At 35.0% G+C, this 24621-nt stretch overlaps 2 protein-coding genes across 22 annotated transcripts in view; one reads left to right on the top strand and one right to left on the bottom strand.

The window, feature by feature from the left end:
* CCDC66 (coiled-coil domain containing 66) overlaps positions 1–16623 on the top strand; it is a 50015-nt gene extending 33392 nt beyond the window's left edge. For 9 of the 14 annotated variants that reach the window (XM_045579036.1, XM_045579032.1, XM_045579033.1 and 6 more), the window contains 7 exons: positions 4012–4156; positions 4754–4885; positions 12778–13283; positions 13897–13937; positions 14593–14828; positions 15213–15331; positions 16215–16623. In XM_045579036.1, coding sequence (XP_045434992.1) covers positions 4012–4156; positions 4754–4885; positions 12778–13283; positions 13897–13937; positions 14593–14828; positions 15213–15331; positions 16215–16307 — 1272 coding nt within the window. In that variant the 3' untranslated portion in view covers positions 16308–16623. The remainder of the gene's footprint in view (positions 1–4011; positions 4157–4753; positions 4886–12777; positions 13284–13896; positions 13938–14592; positions 14829–15212; positions 15332–16214) is intronic. The other 5 variants (XM_045579037.1, XM_036430827.2, XM_036430816.2 and 2 more) reach the window with 2 other exon arrangements.
* Positions 15617–24621, bottom strand: part of TASOR (transcription activation suppressor) — a 62150-nt gene continuing 53145 nt past the window's right edge. For 5 of the 8 annotated variants that reach the window (XM_045579025.1, XM_045579026.1, XM_036430808.2 and 2 more), the window contains 6 exons: positions 22527–22649; positions 21515–21674; positions 20943–21051; positions 19337–19515; positions 18973–19137; positions 15617–18119 (listed from right to left, as the gene is read on the bottom strand). In XM_045579025.1, coding sequence (XP_045434981.1) covers positions 17665–18119; positions 18973–19137; positions 19337–19515; positions 20943–21051; positions 21515–21674; positions 22527–22649 — 1191 coding nt within the window. In that variant the 3' untranslated portion in view covers positions 15617–17664. Of the gene's footprint in view, positions 18393–18972; positions 19138–19336; positions 19516–20942; positions 21052–21514; positions 21675–22526; positions 22650–24621 lie in introns of all 8 variants that reach the window. The other 3 variants (XM_036430803.2, XM_036430805.2, XM_036430807.2) reach the window with 1 other exon arrangement.

The following is a 24621-nucleotide window of genomic DNA, read 5'->3' as shown; positions in this document are numbered from 1 at the left end:
TGGTGTCAAGTTGAATTGACAAAGAACAAGTCATATATTGACATGAATTACCAAAGATTCTTTAGGTTTACAAAGTAGAATATGGAGCTCTTCCTATGGGGCCAAAAGCCAACATTTCCTTGCTTTTTGCACTTGCAACCTTCAAAATTAATGAAGAGCCACATGGTTTGGGTTCTGATTTCATTATGTTGAATAGGCTGAGTCAACTATTATACTATGAAATAACTATGTATAGTTAACTATATATTGTTTTTTCATATATAATTATATACATGAAAAAAAATCAAAGTATCATTTGCTTGTATTGCAATAAATGCCCATAAAATTTATATTTTACCTCTTAGTAATCTATTTTTAATCTTAATAGAATTCTGGTGAAATTGACCATTGGTTTAGAAACTTTGAAAGCTTTATTATTATAAATTCTTATATTTGTGGTCTAACAAAGCTGTAGATAAAAGATTTCTGGTCAAGATGTTGGAGTAGGTAAATGTGCTCATCTCCTCCCAAGATTACATCCAAATTACAAATAAATTGCAGAACAGCTATCATTGATTATCACTTGAAGTCTAGCTGAACAGAAGTCTTATAACTAAGGATATACAGAAGAAGCCAGGTGGAGACTGGTAGGAAGCACAGAGATGTGGATCTGGCTGTTTCCACAACTGCATTGTGGTGGTTAAAAACTGAGAGGGATATCTCAGCTGCAGAGGTCTTCCTGAGGAGCATGGAGTCCCAGCTCCATACCAGGCTCCTCAGCCTAGGGGTTCCATTGCCAGGAAGAGAAGTCCCATGATTTTGGCTTCAAAACCAGCAGAAATTGTGGAGTAAGATGGAGTTGTCCTGGAATGCACAGACTTACTTGTTGACAGTCACTCAATCTGAAAAGCTCAGGGGACATATGGAATAGAATTGAATTGTCTGGCTTCAGGCCAAGGGCTGTATGTTTAGCTTTCTTCTAGACTGAAGTGCTGGTAGAAGCCTTTGTTCCTTTACTGTGCCCAACCCACACCCAGCCTGCAGGCTTAAGTGATGCCAGATCTGAATATCCATCATTCTGGCTAACAGCAATCATCCCATCTGTTGATTCCCTGATATCCTGCCCCACCCAACTTTTGAGCCCACCAAATTGCTTCCAGGAGCTTTTTCATACAAAGAGCCTGTCTTATCTCCTGAAACCTCAAGGGTTCACAAACTCCAGATAAGGAACTCATGCCTCATTGTGTTCTGTATCTCTGGCGAGGCAGCCCCAACTCTGGCACTAGTGGCAGCTTGCCTCTTGGTCACAGCTTAGCCTCTCCCACATACCACCAAGCCCAGCCAGCCTCAGTGGCAACCATCTTCAGATCGCTCTGTATTTTATTCCAGGTGGCCAGCTTCAGACCACACCAGAGTACCACCCAATCACCTCCACAAAGTATATACCAAAATGGTAGACTCTGCAGGCACCACAGCCTTGTTGAAATGAATCCTACTCCATAGGATAAATCCCTGCACAAGGCCAGCCTTCACAACTAATCAACCTGAGGGTCAATTTCCCAGAACACACAACCTACACATAGGACCAGGTAGACCAGATAGATTAAGCCAGTCAGTCCCATAGGACACCTATTACATAAGGCCACTGTACCAAGACTGGGGAACATAGCAGCGCTACGTAATACATAGCAACAAATACAGGAAGGCCGGCAAAATGAGGAGACTAAGAACCATGTCCCAAATGAAAGAACAGAACAAAACACCAGAAAAATAATTACATAAAATGGAGTCATGCAGTCTACCAGATGCAGAGTTCAAAACACTGGTTATAAGGCTGATCAATGAAATTCAGGCAAGAATAAGTAGATTATCTCAGAGCTTCAACAAATATAGGAAACATAAAAATGGAGATAGAAAATTTAAAAAAGAGACAATCAGATGTGCAGAATTCAGTGACTGAAAAGAATCAACAGATTAAATGAAGCAGAGATTTGGGAGATAAAGTAGCAGAAAATACCCATCCAGAACAGCAACAAAAAAAACAAAACAAAACAAAAGTCTACATTAAGGGGTCTCTGGGACAATTTCAATCATACTAACATTCTATTTGAAGAAATAATGATGGAAAATTTTCCAAACTTGAAGAATATAGACATACAAGCCCAGGAAGCACTGAGAGTTCTAAATAAGATGAACCCAAAGAGGCCCATACGAAGACACATCATAATTAAAATGCCAAAGGTTTAAGACAAAGAGAACCTTAAAATCAAGACAAAATCAGTTAATTACCTACAAAGTTGCTATCACAAGATCATCAGCTGATTTCTCAAAAGAAAACTTGTAGTAGGCCAGAAGGGATTGTTATGAAATATTTAAAGTGATGAAAAGCAAGGACCCATAACCAAGATTACTTTATCTAGCAAAGCTATTATTTAGCTTGCCAGATTAGAAAAGGCTAGAGAAGTTCATCATCAAACCAGTATTATAAGAAATGTTCAAGGGACATTGAACATTTGTAATTGAAAAGACAAAAGCAAACAAACAAAACCCCAAATAAACCAACATGAGTAATTACATACATACCAATAGTTACTTTAAATGAAAATCAAATGCTCCAAATGAAAGAAATAGGGTTGCTGAATGGCTAAGAAAATAAGACCCATACATACACTATATACAAGACACCCACTTCAGCTAGAAAGACACAGACTGAAAATAAAGTGATGAAAAAATATATTTCATGCACTAGAAATAGCAAAAAAACTGGGGTAGCAATATTTATATCAGACAAAATAGACTATAAAAGAAAGGCTATTGCAAGAGACAAATAAGGACCCAGCAAATCCACTTACGGGTATTTATCTGAAGAAACCCCAAACACAGATTCAAAAAGACATATGTATCCCTATGTTCATTGCAACATTATTTATAGCAGCCAAGATATGGAATTAACCTGTGTCCATTGATAGATAAATTTGTAAAACAGGTGGTACATATGTACAATGTGAATACTACTAACTCACAAAAAATGGAATCTTGCCATCTCCAACAACATGGAATTGATGTAGAGGGAATTATGCTAAATGAATGAGTCAATGAGTGAGTAAATACTATGATTTCACTTGCATGTGGAATCTACAAACCAAAATAAACAACACATAGGCTCATAGATACAGAGATTATTTTAATGGTTTGGCAGATGGAGGGGAGGGTTAGGTGAAAAAAGGAAATGGTGTAAGATGTGCAGATTGCCAGTCATAAAACCAGTCATGGAGATGTAAAGTACAGCAGAGGGAATATAGTCAATAATATTGTAATGCTTATGTGGTACAGATGGGTAGGTACTACTAGAATTGTTGGTACGATCACTTTGTAAGAATATAAATGTCTAACCATTGTACCATGCTGTACTCCTGAAAGTAATATTGTATGCCACTCTAATTGAAAAATAGCCTGGCCAATGTGGCTTAATGGTTGGCCATTGACCTATGAACCAGGAGGTCACAGTTCAGTTCCCATCAAGGCATATGCCTGAATTGTGGGCTCTATTCCCCATGGGTCATGCGGGAGGCAGCCAACCAGTAATTTCTCTCACTGACGTTTCTAGCTCTCTTTCTCCCTTTCTGAAATCAATAATACTTTTTTTTAAATAAAAATTTTATTTGTATAAATCAACAACAAAAATCCAATTAAAGAATGAGCAAAAGTCTGGAACAGGTACTTTACCACTTTACAGAAGAAAAACAGCCAGTGAATATTTAAAAAGTAGCTCTGTCTCATTAGTCACCAGTGAAATGTAAATTAAAACCACAATGAAATGCCATTTTATATCTACTAAAATTAAAGATTGCTTTAAAAAAAATATTAGTGTAATTTTCCAAAGGGAAGGAGTTTTCTCTGTTGACTCTTCCACTAGTATCTTTAATACAACTGGGTACATAGTAGGAGCTTAGAAAATATCTACTGAGAGAGAATATTCAAGTTTGTATGTATTTGGTAATTTAATACATTTTTTTACTTTAATATTGATAGGAAATAATAACTCTCAAGACAAATGAACTCTTCCAGACAATGCAGAGAGCACAGGAGCTGGCACAGAGATTAAAACAAGAACAGAGAATCCGAGAATTGGCTCAAAAGGGACATGACACTTCTAGATTGATTAAAAATCTTGGCGGTAAACACAGAATTTTATTTGTAATATTTTTTGAAGTTGACTTTAAATAATTAACTGTTTTTAATACCTTTAACACAACTATTAACTAGATATTTTTAAAGGAATTTTAGAGCTTGAACTGATGTATCTTTATAATATTTTATTTGGGAAATTGTCTTAAGAATACAACTAAATAATAATATACTTTTCATATATGTTTTCTTTTTTATTTTATTTTTTAATTTCTTTATTGATTATGGTATCATATAATTGTCCTCATCCCCCCATTCCCATTCCAAACCCCCACGTATGCCCACCCCCCTGTTGTCCATGACCACTGGTTAGGCTTATATGGATGCAAACAAGTCCTTTGGTTGATGTTTTCTTACTTTGCTCACAATAGGTAAAATGATTATTCTATACCTATTTTTATGGTGACATCTATTGAGTAGTCTCCCTATATTCAATAATGTAGGTAACTTTTTATTAGAAACATAATTATTTTGCATTGTTCATACTAATTAAAGGTTTGCACATAGTTACTGCTATTCATAATTTCTATTAATATTCCTGAACTATTATGTTATCACATAACATTTCTCTTGCCATTTGATACAGTTCAAGTGGAATTTAATGAATCTACTAACACCATTTCAAATTCAAGACATGGCTTGGATGAAGTCAGTGGTAAAATGAACCCCTGTATCAGTTCTACGAACTCTCCTAAGAAGGATACTGGTGTGCAAACAGGTATTTGTTTAGAAATTGTTATTTGGTTTAAATTTTACTTAAGATTAAAGTCATAATTGTAATTAAGTTCAATTAATTTAAAGTTTAATTTAAGGAATTCAAAGTTTTCGATAAATTAAAAAGTAAAGGGATCTCTTGGTTTTTCAGTTCTTTATAACAATTTTATTGAGTTATAATTCCATAGTATAAAACTAGTGTTTTTTTAAAGAGTACAGTTCAGTTTTTGTATTCAGAGTTGTATAACCATAATCACAATGAATTTTAGAACATTTTTATCACTCTAAAAAGAAACCCAGTACCCATCAGCAGTCATTCCATTTCCTTCCTCCACTTCATTTCTAGGCAACCACTAATCTTTCTAGCTCTAGATTTGCCTATTCCAGACATTTCATATAATTGGAATCATACCTAATGTGTGATCTTTTTGTGTCTGGATTTTTTTTTCACTTGAACATAATGTTTTAAGGTTCATTCATGTTGTGTTATAGGATAATACTTTATTTTCTTTTATTGCTGAATAATATTTATGTTATGAATGCCCTACAATTTGTTTATTCCTTCATCAGTTAATGGGCATTTGGGTTACTTCTACTTTTGGCTGTTATGAGTATGCTGCTATGAACATTCATCTGCATGTTATTGTGTAGACATATATCAATACTTTCAGGGCTCTTGGGAGAGATGAAGAGCATTGCTAAGCCATATAGTAACTGTACGTTTAGTATTTTGAGGAACTACCAAATTGTTTTCCAGAATACTTGTACCATTTTATATTCCCACATAATCAGTGTATGAGGGTTCCAGTTACTCTATATCTTTGTTAACAATTTTAATTGTGAACTTATGTTGAGTGAGTAATGATGTTGAGCATGTTTTTACATGCTCATTTAAAAGTTTTACATAAGGTGAGTACCATTATAATAGGTCTTCATGCTTACATGGATTCTTTCAGGCCTTTACCTATCTGTCTGAAAAATCTTTTTTTTTCTTCTGTTTTTAAAATAATTTTCTGCCCTTTACTCCCCCCCCCCCCAATTGAGGTATAATTGACATGTATATTAGTTTCAGGTGTACAACATCATGATTTAAAATTTTTATATTTTCTAAATGATCACAAGAACATTTAACACTATACAGAGTTAAAACTTTTTCTATTGATGAGAACTTTTAAGATTTATGCTTTTAGCAACTTGCAAATATTCAATATGGCATTTTTAATACAGTTGACCATTGAACAACATGGGTTTAAATCACATGTGTCAAATACAAGGCCCGCGGGCCAAATCCGTCCCGCCAGGCCTTGCAATGTGGCCCGCACCGCGCTGTCATCACTGCACTCCGCTGTGTTTCCATCACAATGACAGTTTATGACTGTTCAGTAAACCATTCGGCCCGCGATTTAGGCTGGATTTTAGATTTTGGCCCCTTCTCTGATTGAGTTCGACACCCCTAGTTTAAATTGTACTGGTCCAGTTATATATGGGTTTTTTCTGATTGACCTGTGTAGCTCCATTGATCCACACAGTTTCAAACCCGTGTTAAGGGTTAATCTGCTGCCAGGAATCTGAATATGCAGGGCCAACTGAAGTTATCTGGATTTTCAGTTTTGCTGGAAGTGGATGCCTCTAACTTCACATTGTAGAATGGTCAGCTATAGTTACCATGATGTACGTTATGTCTCCATGTCTTATTGTATAGCTGGCAGTTTTTGACCATTTCACCAATTTCACCCACTTCCTCTACCACACCAACTGTTCTCTATATCTATGAGTTTCTTGTTTTTTAAGTTTCCATATATAAGTGAGATTACTAGTAAATGGTATTTTTCTGACATTTCACATTGTATAATGTCCTCAGCGTCCATCCATATTGACTCACATATTAAGATTTCATTATTTTTTATGACTGAATAATGCTCCATTGTAAATATGAGTACTGTATGTATTCATACTAAATTTCTTCATTCATTCATTCATGGACACTTAAGTTGCTTCCCTATCTTAGCAAGCTATATATATAAAAGCCTAAGCAACTGAATGACCAGTCCACCGCAGCCGCTTCCCCTCCCTTGACACTCCGCAAGGAAGAAATGATTTAAAAGCGCCTGCCAGGTGGCTCCCAACAACCAGCACAAACATTAGCGGGATGGATCCAGATCCCGAGCTGGCAAGGGCATCCTACTGCCCACCCGGAGGGCCAGAGCCTCTCCCGATCAGGACTGACTGATGTGAGGCCTGCGGCAGGGCACGGGCAGCGGGCCAGGATGACTGACCAGGAGGGGCCAGTGGCACAAACTGCAGGCCATGCCAAAGGACCCCACCTGTGCACAGATTTGTGCACAGGGCCTCTAGTCTATATCTTCTATACTACCCTGTTTCCTCGAAATAAGACAGTGTCTTATATTAATTTTTGCTCCCAAAGATGTGCTAGGTCTTATTTCAGGGGATGTCTTATTTTTCCATGAAGAAGAATATGGTACACATTTATTGTTAAATGCAAATAAAGGAAATTTATTACCTGTATATGGTACGGTAGTACGTAATTGTCAACACAAACTAGACAAACTGTGAATCCTACAGTATCAAGAATTTACTCATTTATTCAATGACAATCATGTCATCATCATCTGGAACATCATCATAACAATCCAATTCCTGAATTTCCTGGTGAATTTCTTGTGACTCCATTTCTTTCAGAATCAGTGGACCAAATCTCTCATGTTTAGCCTGGGGGGAGGGTGTTTATTTTCTGGGGGATACCTTATATTTCACTCAGAAGGAAACCTGTAAGTAGGTCTTATTTTCGGAGGATGTCTTATTTTTGGGGAAGCGGTAATAAAAGGGTAATATGCTAATTAGATCAGATGTTTTCCAGATGTACAAAGCCATGGGCGTAGCCAGCCCTCAAAATGCCCAGGGCGCCACCCCCAGGGAGCCCTTAAGCGATGTCTGATGTCTTAAGCCCACTCCCCTTGGGCCTTACCTGTCAGTGGGACATTATTAGCCTTGCCAGGGAGGTGGGAGAGGCTCCTGACACTGCCACTACACTTGCCAGCTGTGAGCTCAGCCCAGGGCTTCTGGCTGAGCGGCACTCCCTCTATGGGAGCACACTGACGACCACGGGGCAGGTCCTGTGTTGATTGTCCCCTGGTGGTCAGTGCACATCATAGTGATGGATTGTTCCATTGTTCCGTCTATTTGCATATTAGCCTTTTATTATATAGGATGTAACTTGAATTTTGTCAAATGCTTTTCTACCTCTATTGAGATGATCATATATAACCTGTATTTTTAAAAATATATTTTATTGATTTTTTTACAGAGAGGGAGAGGGATAGCCAGAAACATTGATGAGAAACATTGACCAGCTGCCTCCTGCACACCCCTTACTGGGGATCTGCCCACAACTAGGGTACATGGCCTTGACTAGAATTGAACCCGGGACCCTTCAATCCGAAGTCCAACGCTCTATCCACTGAGTCAAACCAGTTAGGCGAACCTGTATTTATTAAAGCGGTGTAGCTCATTGATTGATTTGCATGTATTAAATCATCCTTGTGTTCTTGAAAAAAATCAAACTTCATGGTGTATAATTCTTTTAATGTATTGTTGAATTCACTTTGTTAATATTTGGTGTGGATTTTTGCATGTGTGTTCATGAGGGTTATTGGGTTGTGATTATACTTTCTTGTGACATACTTTTCTGGTTTTAGTATCAGGGTAATGCTGGTTTTATAAAATTAGCTTTGCAGCATTCCCTCCTTATCTAATTTTTTTGTAAAAGGATTGGTAATAATTTTTTGAATGATTGGTGTAATTTACTAGTAAAACAGTCTGGTTGTGACTTGTTTGTTGGGAGGTTTTTGATTACTCATTTTCCTTACTAGTTTGTTTAAATATTTCTTCACAATTAAGTCTTGTTAGATTTTATGTTGCTAGGAATTTATTTCTTACAGATTCTAAAATCTCTTGGTATATAATTTTTCATAATAGTCTCATGATTCTTTATATTTCCGTATTATCAGCTATAACATATCTTTCATTTCTGATTTGAGACCTTCCCCCCCACCTTGGTGAATCAAACTGAAGGTTTATCAATTTTACCTTTTCAAAGAACCAGCTTTTAGTTTCATTGATCCTTTCTATTGTCTTTTTATTTCTGCTGTGTTCTTTATTTCCTAATGTCTACTAACTTTTGTCATTATTCTATTTCTATAATTAGGTTGTTTGAGATTTTTCTTATTTCTTGATGTAGGCATTTATTGTGATGAACTTACCTCTTGGAATTGCTGTCACTACATCCCATAACTTTCAGTTGTATTTCCATTTTGTCTCAGGGTATTTTTTGAAATTTGATTTCTTCCTTGACCCATTGGTTATTGAGTAGCATGTTGTTTAATATCCACATTTGTGATTTTTCAGTTTCCTTCTAATTCATTTTTAGTTTCATATTATTGTGGTTGGAAAACAATGTTTGGTATGATTTCAGACTTCAAATACTTATCGACTTGTTTTGTGCTCTTACGCATGATCTATCCTGGGTAATATTCTGTGTGCTATCAAGAAAAATGTGCATTCTGTTGCTTTTGGTTGGGCTGTTTTGTGTATATCTATGAATTACAACTGGTCTAACATTTCATGTATGGTCAATATTATTGATTTTCTGAGGTAAATGGGGGTATTAACATCTATTATTACATTGCTATTTCTCCCTTTGTGTTTAATAATTATATTTATGGGTACATAAATACACATTATGTCCTCTTGTTGGATTGATTTTTTTATCATTATATAATGTCCTTTTTTCACCATCTCTTTATTTTTAGTTTGTGTGTGTGTCTGTACATCTGAAGTGATTCACTTATAGCCTTCACTTATCCACAGATTCACTTTACATTAACTTAGATTAACCATGGTCCAAAAATTTTATATGAAAAATTCCAGAAAGAACCAATACATTTTTAATTGCATGCCATTCTGAGTGGTGTGATGAAATCTTGTACTGTCCCACCTAGGACATGAATCATTCTTTTGTCCAGGAAATCTACTCTGTAGGTGCTACCTTCCCATTATTCATTTTGTTGTCAAACACATAGGTCAAAACAGAATAAAGAACCCTTTATTTACTTGTAAATTTAAAATTCTAATAAGTTGGTCTTTGCAAAGTGGTTGTTCAGTTGGTTATACAGTACAGCTGTGCTAGCTGAGCACATCACCGAATATTATAATGTAACTAATGGCCCGGTGCACAGATTCATGCACATTGAAAGGAAATTAATTAGAAAAAAATATTTTAATATTGCTATTTGCCCTTTCTCTATAATAGAAGTGTTAAAGATGAAAGAAAATTAGTAAAATGTATATGAAAATAAATTAGTAAATAACATAAAGATAGGATATAAAAACATTGATAGAAACAATGACTAATAAATTGATTAAACTTACTTCTATTATCTTCCTATATACCACATTGAGTAAAAACACACCAAAACCGGTTTGGCTAAATGGATAGAGCGTTTGCTTGGGGACTGAAGGATCCTGGGTTCCATTCCTGTCAAGGGCATGTACCTTGGTTGCAGGCATATCCTCAGTAGGGGGTGTGCAAGAGGCAGCTGATCGATGACTTTCTATCATAGATGTTTCTAACTCTCTCTCTCCCTCTCTGTACAAAATCAATAAAGTATATATTTTTTTAAAATAAGCAGAATCCTTAAAAAGAAAAAAAGTGAAAACACTTTCAGAGTGCTTGACTAACTTCCCTTGTGATGAAGTATTTATAACTTTAAAGTCACATGCTCTTCGAACTTGAGAGAAAGCAACATATAACTAACCATGTCCAAAAACGGGTTCAGGTAGGAATATTCTACTGTCTAGATTGGTGCCGGTGAGAGCTTTATATGTATTGTATATGAGTCAATGTTTATTTTTAAATTGCCATTGCATGTCATATGTGCCGGACGTACGGTAGGTAACTTAGCCTTTTATATATATATAGATAAAAGATACTGGAAATTTTCTTGTTTTTTTAGAATGGAAAAAAGTGAAAGGTTGTATGTGAATCAGCAATAATCTGCAGGGAAAGCACAATGGTATGAGAGAGATATGGGCTTAAGCTACTTAACTGCCACAATATTTTGAATTTTAAAAAGGTCCAATAGTTGAGTCTGTAGATGCTTATGGCATATAAATGGTAAAACAACATGAAATGCAACGTGACTTTATATTAACAGCAACATTTCCCTGAAAATTTGGTTCCAGGATAGTTCTTTTTCCCCAGTTCCTCTGGAATAAAAATGACTGAAGGATATTTTCCAGATCCTTTTATTTTTATGTAATTTGCTAATTTCAAGCTAAGAAAACTTCACATCTCACAAGTTATTTTTTACACTGCTTTTGATGAAAAGTTTGTCAGTTATCATTGATAGGAAAAAAATGTAGACTTTTTCTCAGAACTATACTTAGGTATACAAGATGGTATTATATATGGTGTTTATATATTCAAGTGAAAGCCAAGACAATCCTGTGGAAGGTTTTCTTAAAAAAGTCTTAAAAAATGGTCTATATTATGTGATGCTACAAATGAATCATATGAAGTTCTGATATATAGTATAACATAAGAATGGGGAACATCCGGCCTGCAGATTGTAAAAAGCCCTGCCACGGCATTAGGGATGAGTTAATGACATTTGACCAAATATAGCAGGCTAATTTTTAAAAATATATATTTTATTGATTTTTTACAGAGAGGGATAGTTAGAAATATCGATGAGAATCATCCATCAGTTGCCTCCTATACATCCCCCACTGGGGATGTGCCCGCAACCAAAGTACATGCCCTTGACCGGAATCGAACCTGGGACCTTTCAGTCCGCAGACCGACGCTCTACCACTGAGCCAAACCAGTTTTGGCTAGCAGGCTAATTTTTAAGTTGATAATTTGTATAGCCTGCAAATGATGTTGTAAGTATACACATGGCCCTTGGCAGAAAAAATAGATTGCCCACACCTGGCATAGATCTACTTGTTTGAAAAACGTAGGGTGAGTGAACAAATTTAGAGATGGAAAGTGGAGTAGAGCGTGTATGAAATGGGAGATTCTGCTTAGTGGGTACAGGATTTCTGTCTGGGGTGATGAAAGGTTCTAAAATTGTGTGGCATTGAAGGTATGCTTGATACCACTGAACTGTACACGTAATGGCTTAAAAGCCTAGCCGCAGGCTCTGTGGTTGAGTTTTGACCTATGAACCAGAAGGTCACAGTTTGATTGCCAGTGTGGAGTGTGCAGGAGAGAGACAGCTAATCAATGATTTTTTTCTCATCGTTAATGTTTCTATATCCTACCTTCCTCTCTGAAATCAATAAAAATAGATTTTTTTTAATGGTTTAATGGAGGAAATTAGAATCCTTGTGCATTATTGGTGGGAATAGAAAATCATATGATCTAGGAATTTTTGTATACCTGCAAGAACTGGAGAAAGTAAGATCTCTAAAAGATATTTGAACACCCATATTAATAGCAGCATTTTTAACCTGTGTGTCCCTTCACAGATGAGTGTATAAACAAATGTGGTATACAGTGTGTATTATTAAGCCTTATAAAGGGAAAAAATTCTGACACATTCTACAACATGGATGAATTGAGGACATTATGCTAAGTGAAAATAACCAGTCACAAAAAGAAATACTTTGTGCTTACTTACATGAGGCACTTAGTAGTAAAATTCATGGAATTGAAGTGAGAGGAAGAGGGGGTATTTAATGGGTATAGAATGTTAAGAATTTTACAAACATTTTAGAGGGCAGTAATTAATACAACGCTTATTTTTTTTTAAAGGTATATTTTTAATATATCTTGTTAGGTATGTTTTAACCATTTTTAAGAATCATATTAAGCTCTTTTTTCAGATGACTTAAATATTGCAATATTCACCAGTGCAGAATCACACTGTGGATCAGTAATAGAAAGGGAAATTATACATTGCTCATCTCCTGAGATTCCTGCAGAATTTAATGAACAGTTTAACACTCAGAAAAACAAACAAGAACTAAGAAGTCAGAATAAAGGGGCCAACTTAGAAAAAGAAAACAGTTGGTGTAATGACCAGTGTAATCAGTTCACAAGAACAGAGAAACAAACAAAACATATGAAGAAATGTTCTAAAAGCCCTGAATGGAATATAAATAAGCCACTCAAAGCGTATATTCCAGCATCAGAAAAGTACCCTAAACAGCTTCAAAAGCAAAGAGAAGAAAAAAAAGTAAGAAGGCAAATGGAACTGCTACATTTAGTAGAAAGAAATAATCCTGGAAACCTCTCTCAAAACAGAGGCAATTCACCAGTTCTTCGTTCATCTCATCAAGAAACGGAGCCAAAGTTCAGGTCGCATTTAGTCAAAAAGGTAAAGAAAGCTCTTCTATCTTAAAAGCTCTTCTATCTTAAAATATATTTAAGAGCATATATTGATGTTCTAGATTGAAAACACAGTTCCTCACATGCATGTTTTCACAAGGCCGTTTCTATGACTGGAATTCTAGAAGTTTTCTTTGGTTTACACTGGGAGATGGCTAACTATGGCCCATGGGCAAATTCATCCTGCTGCTTGCTTTTGTAAATAAAATTCTGTTGATACACAGCTATGCTCATTCTTTTATATATTATCTTTGGCTGGCTTCACACAACAGCTACTGTGTTTAGAGTAGTTGCAACAAAGACCACATGGCCAAGCCAAGTGTTTACTATCTAGTCCTTTATAGAAAAAGTTTACCCTTAAATCATATATAGATTAAAGCTGTTCTTTATTCAAACACCTATTCAGAACTTTAGATCCATATAGACAAGAGGATAATTTATAAAATCAGAAAATAATGGATTGGTTCTGACTTGGTAAATTACAAAGTCTAGTATTTTTTATTCAAATATAATCCTTAGATGTTTTTCAACAAATAAACACAAAGTATTGTGCAAACATATGCAAATAGTATTACTACTAACCGCATTTATCCATCTTTTAGGAAGAAGAACCCCTGAAAATTAGTTATTTCAGCAAAGAAAGGTATGTTATGAATAGATCGATTTCCACAGTTACTTAGTACTGTGTATGTGGTATAAGAGATACAAAAATATTTGCTCAAAATATAGGTGAGGTCAAGTATACATGCATATGAAGACAGAAACAGGAAAGCGTGATTTTGAGGTTAGGAATAGAGGTTTAAAATGGAAAGGGTAGCTGGCGTTTAAAATTACCTAGATTTTGAAGGTGGTTGAATTGGGTTTAGGTATGTGAACAGTGTCAATCTAAGACATTCTGGTTGGATTGGGTTGGGGGGGGGGGCGGGTAGAAATGACTGATGTGGATAATGAAAAATTCAATTAACCAATGATAGATTTGTAACTTACAATTTTTATGTCTTTAATGTAAGAAATAGCTGGTTCTAACAGCAAGTTTAGGTCAGATGTAAGTACATTACTTTATGATGAATTGAGATTAGAATTAAGTAACCTTGCTAGCATTGCCCCCCCCAGGATCTAGTAGTTTAATCCCTACCCCATCCCAGTAGAGCATACATATCTTTAGCAAGTATTAAAAACTCAATCCAAATCTGTTTCTAAAGGTATTATAAGTACATTTAGGATAAATTGAAATGCAATTAAAGATTAGATACGGTTAATCTGAAATATATAATTTACATTAGTCCCTATAAATACAGGTCTCAATCACCACAGGTTCCTGTGATGAAAAACAGAACTCAGCAGACACTGAAAAAGAGTAATTATGAAAGAGAGAATCTGATCTCAGGAGGCAATCAAACAGAGTTATCACCTAGGATTTCTGAACCATCTCATTTTATTCCCTATGTTCGAACCAATGAGATCTATTACCTTGATCCAGATGCACCGTTGTCTAGGCCTCTAACCCAGGATCCTCAGTACCAAAATCCACATAGTAAGTATTCTCCCCTTTAATTGTAAATTCAAAATTGGTAATTCAGAATTGGTATTCCTATCCTACAAAGTATCATAACAAGGTTTGCGCAAGTTTTTGAGGTCCATTATTAACCCTTTGCACTCCGCTGTCCCCTCTAAGGGGACATCGGAATTCTAGCATATCACTTGGATGTCCCCTCTCAGGGGACATTTAACTCAACACACGTTTCGCAAAGTAGCGTCGAGTAGCTGGTAGCCAATGTCCAGAGTGGTTCGGAGTGCAAAGGGTTAAATTTTGCTCAATGCTTTCCTACGACATAAATTCATTATGAATCCTTAGAATATACAATAACATAGTGCTGTATATATCAGAAATGTTTTTGTCATTTTCATCTGACTTTAGATTGTGATCAAGAACGACAGCTATTTGACTCTGACAGGGACCCACTTCTTAATCCTAATTTGGTGAAAAACCGGGATAGACAGCAAGCAATCCTAAAGGGACTATCACAACTGAGACAGGTATGAACTTTTATGAAGTGTGGATGTGACTTTTCTAGCGTTGGAATGTCTGTTTTACCAAATGCCTGGTTGGTTACATGATTTATGTGACTGCACCCCAGTTAAAACAACAAAAAGTCAATTATCTACAGGCTTGGGGGATAAGTAGGTTCATAGTTAAACAGTTTATATTTTCTGTAAGAACTGGAAATCTACTTTAGCCTATATTTTATTCTTAAATTGAAACGTTTGATGTCTTTGTCTTAGCCATGTTTTAAGAATTTTCAGCATGAAATGATACAGTTCAAATATTAAGACATTTTTATTAAATGAAAAACAAATGCATACATTATTGTAAAACATGACCAATCAATAAGGCCCTAAAACCAAAGGCAGAAAAGAAATATACAATGATGGTAGAAGAGATTCTTAGAAATGCAGTTCACACTTTTTAAAAGTGGATATGTTGGCAGTTGGCAGTGTTTAGAATTGAACATTGACATAAGTCCCAAAGAACATTTACAAGTAATAGAATTCAGTATGAAATTATATGTATTACCTTACTCGGACTACTTTTTATTCCAGACCAATTACTGTGAATTCTAATCTTTCTTAGGTAAAAATAAAAATATTTAAGGCTATAATTTTTACACTGCCATTTTAGGAATGCCTTTTCCATGTTAAGTCATTTACCAGTAATGTCTCTTGTACTACAAATTGGTGATTCAAGTATTAACTAGAAAATCATCCTTACTAACAGGATTATGAAGAAAACTGTTTTTTAATGATAGGTTTGGTTTCATATAGATTGAGTTAGCTTAATACAATTCTGGATTAACAAGGTAAAATAGGAATAATATGCAAGTCTGCTACACACTTTACTAACATATCAATGTGATTTCAGGGCCTTCTCCAGAAGCAAAGGGAGTTGGAAACTAATCTCATGCCTTTAGCTGCCAATCAAGAAGATAATTTTAGTTCTTCATTTTCAATATAGAAAATCAAATCCTTCACATTTGTCTTCTAAATTATAAAATGTGCTCATTGCTTAACTGTATTTTTTTTCAAATAGCCTAGATTTATTTTTAAACGCTTATTTAAAACTTGTATATTCTGTAATAAAATGCTATATATGTATATATAATAATTTTTAAACAATAAAAGTTTTCTGCTCTGTTACAATCTGGGTATTAGGACTTACCTTAATACAGTCTGGAGTCTGCTAATAGACAATGTTCGTCCACACTTTTTAAATACCTATGTATTTTGTTCTATAAAAGATTTATAAGTCTTCTTTTGAAGTGCCAAAGGAATAAGTCTGGTTTAATATATCCTAACTTTTTCAAAAATAACCAATTCCATTTAAGCTCACATGGTAATTTTTTTCTTCCTGTTTTTATGACTTATTGTAGGAACTACAGTTTTTTCAAAGACATTAGTAACGGAGAGGCAGTTATTGGCAGTAGTTGTGGGTTTAAAATTTGTCTCCACCACATACTAATCTGTGAATTTAAGAAGTTGTTTTAATCTAGCATTTAAGTACTTACCACCTCAAAAAGACTTCTTTTCTATCAGTTTAAAAACTTATAGGCAAAGGGTTTGTTCCAAATTGTCCAGTGCCTTTAATAAACCTATTTTTGAAACTGAAGTCAAGGGCCACACAAGCACTGAAAATTATAATTACCAAGTACTCTAAAATAATAGGTTGACCAAAATTTTAGCAACATGCCAGAAGAAAAAAAAAAATGCTGCCTGGTATTAAGGCCTAAGTCTTATTATGTACATAGTTTATTATCTTAAAAAATGTAACAGAATTATTAGATAAATCTTGAGGTATTGAGCCAAAATCCTGTAAATATTTATTAATATCACTGGCTTATACCTGTATAAAAACTATACAAAAGCTTAAGTGAAAATAAATACAATAGTTGATACATCATTTCAGCAAAAGTAGTTGGTATCATCTAACAATAGAGGAAAGCCATTGCTTTTTACTATCCTTTTGCAAACACCTAGTTTTATATATAAAACAGACTTCAATTTGAAGTCAAAGTACAGATGACATACAAACATAAAACTTAAAAAGTGCCAACATGAGATAATTCAAGTACAATATATGTTAAAAATATATATATATATTTATTTCAATTTTCATATGCTTTAACGGTTACAGGCCATCATGATTTAAATAAAAGGGGGGAAACATTTCAGTAAGGACAGAAACCTCTTGCTTAAAGAATGAAATATAAATTGTTAATTCACTTTTAAGAAACAGAAAAAGTCCATTAACAACCTATGAAAAAAAAAAAAAAAAGTTACTGTAATTATTTTTCTTTTGAAGATGGCCTGGAAAGTCATTTTCCCCCCAACCTTTCAGAATAAGCAGATAAAAAGTAATTTTCACTTTGAGACTGACTTGATGAAAGGGCATATGGTGTTCCCAAAAATGTCTGGTGAGTGAGAACATTAAAATGACTACACTGATGGGACATATTTAATTGATTTTGATAAACCTGAAAGTTGCTATATGAATCTTGTTCAGCTGAATTGTTCTGTCCTTCAGAGCTTACATCAATAGAAGCTCTCTCTTCAGAATCAATTTGATAAGTCTTATCTTCTAATAAACTTTTTTGCACGTCAAGAGACGATTGCAACTCAATTTGAATATTCTTATTTTGATCTGTTCCACGTGATCCTTTGGTCTCTTTCGCCAATATTTCTGAACTGCTGTACACTTCTATTTGTGAGATTTCATCCCCTGAATCCAGAGACATATCCTCTTCATCCTTTTCATCGTTTTCTAAAAGAGCTACATTTAAAAAACAAAAAGTCCTACTCTATTGAAATACACAATTTAAACTTTAAAATTACACACTACTCACACAATATAATGCGTCAGGGTCTGCAAGTCCACAATCCCTTAAATCTTGGTCTTCTGCCACAAGTTCACTTAGTCACAACACTCACACTAGGTGTGAATGTCCAGATAATCCGATGCTAAAAGCTTCTGCGAAATGTGTTCACGTTTAATGTTGGGAAATCCCAACTCCCAGCTCCAAAGGGGTTAATGTCAAAACAGCATCTAAAGTTATACGGTAATTCAGTATTTGACAAGACAAATACAAAATAAAAATTCTGACATCTAGCTTCACTGGATTACTAAACTGGTAAGCTCTTATCAAATGATCTCTGCTTTTCATCAAAACCAAAAAGACATCTTTTATATAAAACCTGGAACCAAAGCAGAGGCCATTGCACAAAAGACTAAAGCTATGGATAGCCCTACAGCTTTGTATTAAATTACTTTACATCTGGGGATATTTCGTACCCCAATGTTAAATCCCCACTTCTGGTATCCTTTTAAAAAATATAACCCCTTCGCTGACAACAGCAGCCAATAAAGCTTACAATACCTCAAAGAGAAAAATGCCTACTTTATAGTATGCAGTCCATAAAAACTAACAGCTTGTATTGACTACTGTATAATAAGTGAGCAGATTTTGTGTATATTAAAAATGACAAATTCATTGAAACACTTCCCCTGAAGCTGTTTACCTGAGGTGTGAGTGGTTTCAAAATAGGCATCTCATCATATGGAAAGAGTGAAACCATTCCTCTTTTTCTGTCTGCCTTCAAGAAAATGAAAACTATTAAAACATTACCTGACTGCGACTCAAGATTCTCATTAGCACCAAGAAGTGGAAGGTTTTCTTCTGTGACCAAGTTGTGATAGCCCACGAGATCTTTAAAGTTTTGCATAAAAGCTGCAGCAGATGCAACTACTATTCCACTGTCTGTATAACTTGAGGGCATCTGGATATTCTTTTCTAAATTAAAAAGAAAACGTTCTCAGTGTAAAATACTTGAAAATGTACATGGACAAATGCTGATGTCTGCTCCCAGCCCTCCTAAAATTCTTTCCACCACCCTTTTCAGAATCATATCTTAACAGTCAATACCCCCTATGGCCTCACACAATCCTTTCATCCACATTCTTATAGTAGAAAACTGAAGACCACTGCTTACCTGTTAAAAAAACAATGTGTCGTTGCTGTATATTCTGAGCCTGAAGTCTAATAAGGCAGTCCAATTCTGGAGCATTTCGAGCTTGTGAATCACAATTGTGGTAAGACAAAATTTCAACCAGATGTTTCTTCTGATAGACATTCAGAAGCGTCAACAGACTTAGAGCTTTAGCATTCAATCTGTGAAATTAAGTAGTTCAATATCTCCTAAAATTTACTGTGGAAGTTCCTGCTTCAAATGTAAACTATAATCTCTAACTTGAGGCAACTAATGACAATTGCACTCCTTAACCCACTGCCTGATTCAGACATGCTTCTTAGAAGAGAGAGAACAGCAATTGTGCAAACCACATGTAAAGTTCAGGGGCTTTCTCTGCAGGCAAAGCTTGAGGGCCAACTATTCAGTGTAGACTAAAAGCTCAATCATTCACTTACTAAGTAACAAATTACAACAGTTCTTTTTATTTTCTCCAATTTAGAACTTTAGTAAAGGAATAAATGGGTAACAAAAAGAAAATAAACAACTATTGTCAGGAATAGGATGGTATTAACTTTGTACAAGTTAGACCTTTGGGCCTCAGTACTGCTGTTATGTAAAGTAAGATTTAAAGGTAAAACAAGCTTTTAAAAAGTGAATTATGCAATACTACCGCCAGGCTGGGTGGCTTCAGTTAGTTGGTGTGTTGTCTCCTACACCAAAAAGGTTTTAGGTTCAATTCCCAGTCACATCACATGCCTAGGCTGTGGGTTTGACCCTGGTCGGACCACATATGGGAGGCAGCCAATCCATGTTTCTCTCCCTCTAAAATCTGTGAAATTAAGTAATTCAGTATTCTCGGGTGAGGATTAAAAGAAAAAAACAATTACTACCAAAAGTCAAGTACTTTAAAATTATTTAAGCATGAATTTCCCTAAGTGTGTACTATGGAATATCAATAAATATTAGAAAAAATTTGTAGTCTGAGTTTAAGAAATGCTGGTTGACAAAATGTAAAACAGAATTCTTAACTACAGAGTTTATCAGATCCTTACATATGTGAATAGTACATTATAGGATCCCAAACTCATCTAATTACATAATTGTTTGTGGAGCCTCCCAAAGGGATGTTGCTCCAAGGTTCACACTTTGAGAAGTGACTTCTAGCCATGTAGGTGATTAGGACATAAGTAAATGTCCTGATCACAAATCCCTATATATGGTGAAACCAATCTTTGTCTCAGTTACAAGTGTGCTGTTATTAAATTAGCAACATAAGGTAACCCTTAAATGGGAGAGCCTGATCTAGTGAGCATACACACTTCAGTAAAAACAATAAAGTCCACTGATTATTCCATTCTGATTATTATTCAAAACCCCTAAGTAGCAAAGGTTAAACCAATTTTACCTATATACATAACCAGAACTTCAGCAAACTTCTACCTAAATAATACCACTTGCAAATAGGTTAGAATAATTTAGAATCACATTCCCTTATAGCTGGCTACGGAAAAACTGAACAGCACCCATAATCTATAAACAGAGAAATCCAGAAAGAAATTTTGTCAACATCCACGTGCACAAAATGTTAAATCAACAACCATCATATAGGTTTTTCTTGAAATCTTACCTGCCCAGTTCCTTCAGTTTTTTCTGAAACTTACAGTGGACTTTCCATTGCCATTTTCCTTCTGGAGTACTAAGTTCCTCAAGGAATGTCAAAAAATTTTTAAGGTTTTCTGTTAGAGATAATGAAGTTGATTTTAAATTCAATAAATAACAATATACCCAAACTTAATTACATAAGTGTATGGTGATATTGTGTAGAAACACCTACATTCCTAAGTATTAGTTTCTTTCTCTTCCCCACCTCTAAAGGAGACATTTTTATATTCTCTTTTAGATCTGAGAATATCACATCTACACATTATAAAAAAGAACATGTTGATGACAATAAACCAGAAGTAATCCAAGTGCAGTAGGTATAGAGAGCCTTACTTGCTTTAGAACAAATTTAGAGGAAATTATTTGTAAAGACTAAGAATGGGGAATTTGAGGTAAAAAGCTCAAGAAAATGAATGGAAATGTACTAGTTATCTATGACTGGCTGAATGGATAATACAGTAACAAGTGTGAGTGAGTTATGGAGAAAAACTTAGGCAAGAGAGAAGTTATGTGCTCAAAAGAATGCATAAATCTTACCAATTGTGATAACTTCTGGATTTAGAATGGATTCATCAGAAACAATAAAACCTCCAGATATAAATAATTCATTGTATGTATGATTTTTAACATCATCCAGACTATCAACACCAGCAAAACTAACGCAGGGGAGCTTCTTTAAAGTCACCAGGCCAGGTACCTATTTAAGTAACAAAATAAAAACAGAAATAAGGACAAATAAGGGAATGAACTGACCCTAGTGTTAAATAACCTACAAGAGAAGTATTAACAAAATGCACTATGGCTAACCTAAGCCAAGCACAAAATATTCCCAACATTATTTCCAAATATATAAACCAACATTTATGTAATCGGTTTTTTTCTACCTACCATTGCTAGAAAACACTAAGGAAAAGGCAGAATAGATCTGGAAACAATTAAAAATGCTAGCTTGTCTGGCCCTGTGAGTACAATCAGTTCAAACGAGAGCAAGAACCTACATGACACTGAACAGTTCGGAAAGGCTTCAAAGGGCAGCAGTACTTGAGAGAGGCTCATAAGACTAACTGGGTATGCATGCAAGAAGGATAGCCACTGGACACAGACACCAGGGGGTGAGAGGCAATGAGGGGATAGGACATATATGTAACACCTTAATAAAGGATAATAATTTCAAAAAAGGCTAAATGGGGTACCTCCAAATCTAAGGGATAATTAATTGCCAGTTTGGCAAAGGGGGTAAAATTGGGTTTTACCTGGGACATACAAATGAAGAGATGACTAAATATAAAGAGAGTCAGCAGACTTGAGTGACATAGGTTTGTAATGTGCTGCCATTTAAAATTTTATAGGGGTACAGACTTGAATCTCAGAAGCTGATTCATACAAGGGTTGTTTAGGTCTCAGCCCTAAATATCCAAACCTCAAAGTTTTATCTCCTTTAAAGCTTATGAGGATATTTTAAAAACCAACAGTTTTAGTTTCAAAGGCAGTAAGATTCTATAAGGATGTTTTGTAACCCAAAATAAGTTGTAAATTTGACTTAGTCTACCTTGTGAATGAAGCCTGCAATGTCTTCATTTTGAATAATAATTAATAGTTTATCTATTTTTGATCTTCTTTCCAAAAACTGTTCTGGATGACATTCTGTATTGCCTAACTTGATAAGATATTCCTGTTAAGAAAACAAAACTAAATCAACATTATAAAGCTCTTTTGCAAACATCCACTTAACATTAGAACTGCAAAATAAACTGATAAACTAAGCTAGATCCAAGTCTTAGGGATCATCAAGTCTGCTTTTATTGAATCTAAAGCTCAGAACTGAATGGTCACAGCCACATTACAATGCTATGCAATCGAAGCTAAGTAAACGACAGTGTGGGGTATAAAAAACAACAACACAAAACCGTAGTACAAACAATGGATTAGCCCAGGTTCTTAACCCAGCTCCACTACTTATTCTAGGCAACCCAGAGCCCAATCATCAACCATTTCCTCACTCCCATTTTCCTTTTTTTTTTTTTCCCCCCCAAAGCAGACCCTTGGTTATCTGCAGTAATGTTATTGGTATATTCCTTCAGAATTACAAACCACTTTTCTGACCACTCATTTAACTCACAACATTCCCAAAAGGGTACTACCTTTCAAAGGACACATGCTTGTCCAAGCAGATCTCCCTTAGCTTGCTGGAAACACTCTGAAGCAAACTGCAGGATCCTGGAAGTCACATTCCTCATTTTTCAGACACAGGAGCAAATTCATATTCTCAAGGTTGGCAGGCTAGTTGGTATAAATCTAAACCCAGCTTACCTCAAAACCAGTCTACTGGTCTTTGTATCACACCCTCAGGGGTTGTTTCTATGGAGCTCCAAACTAAAGTAGATCAAAAGAATTTGATTTTGATTTAACCTGTAAAGCTTCTGGGCAGATCTGAGAGCAGCTTACGGTCGGATAATAAGATAAATTACTGTCAGGCCTGCTTATAATTGTTCGTCTTTTTACATTAAGAATTTTAAATGAGAGTTCATTTTAATGCATACAGTAAATCCTTGATTTAATGGACTTCGGATTTAACGGACAAATTTTTCAGTCTGTATGTCATGTGAAAATTAACACCATTAATTTTAAAATGCTTTTAACCAAGATTTGCTTATAATTAAATTTATAGGTTAATTTTTTGTTATTATTTCACTGTTATTTTAAACAAATTCTAGCAAATAGTCCTGTGTTGGAAAAAAACAAAAAACAAAACCCCACTGGTAATTTTTGCTGATATAAGTATTACTTATCTACAACTAAAGTATACATATTTAAATTCAAGAGTCACTGCTCATAGCCAAAACCAGTTTGGCTCAGTGGATAGAGCATTGGCCTGTAGACTGAAGGGTCCCAGGTTCGATTCCAGTCAAGGGCATGCACCTTGGTTCCGGGCACATCCCCAGTGAGGGGTGTGCAGCAGGCAGCAGATCTATGTTTCTAACTCTCTGTCCTTCTCCCTTCCTCTCTGTAAAAAATCAATAAAATATATATTTTTTAAAAGTCACTGCTTATAAACAGTGTTCAGCAAATGATCTGTTGTCATGTAGCGTGACTCTGTAGTAGTTTCAACACATGTCAGCTGATGTTCTGACGTGTGCTAGTCATGTGCATTTGTTACTCTTGGTGACTAGTGAATGCAAACACTTATTAGACCTATTTAGTATACATTTTAAATTCCTGTAATAGAAAACATTTCTGTGAAATTAAACTTTTCATACATAAAGTAGAAACGGGTAAACTAATTTATCAATTTCTTAACATACATATTCGGAAAACCTTTATTATATAATGGATTATATAATGAACTTTTAGCTTTAACAGACACCCTCTCACCTGAATTAGTCCTTTATATCGAGGTTTTACTTTACAATAACAACTCAGTTTGACTCCAGAAATCTTTAGGAAACTAACATTTTATTCACCATTTTTATTCTTGATAACATTTTTGCCCGAAATAGTCCAATGATATTGATTTAAAAAGTTCTGATCTGATTTCCTATCAGATTTGTAAATGAGCTTTCCCACCCTTGAACAACAGAAATATGACTTAATCCACTCCAGACTGAATTAAAAGCATTTCCTGTGTGTTATAATCAGTTTCAAAT

This window comes from Pipistrellus kuhlii, unplaced genomic scaffold, assembly GCF_014108245.1.
Source record: "Pipistrellus kuhlii isolate mPipKuh1 unplaced genomic scaffold, mPipKuh1.p scaffold_m20_p_11, whole genome shotgun sequence".
NCBI lineage: Eukaryota > Metazoa > Chordata > Mammalia > Chiroptera > Vespertilionidae > Pipistrellus > Pipistrellus kuhlii.
The sequence above is the reverse complement of the archived record's forward strand: the minus strand, read 5'-3'. Positions and strand labels throughout refer to the sequence as shown.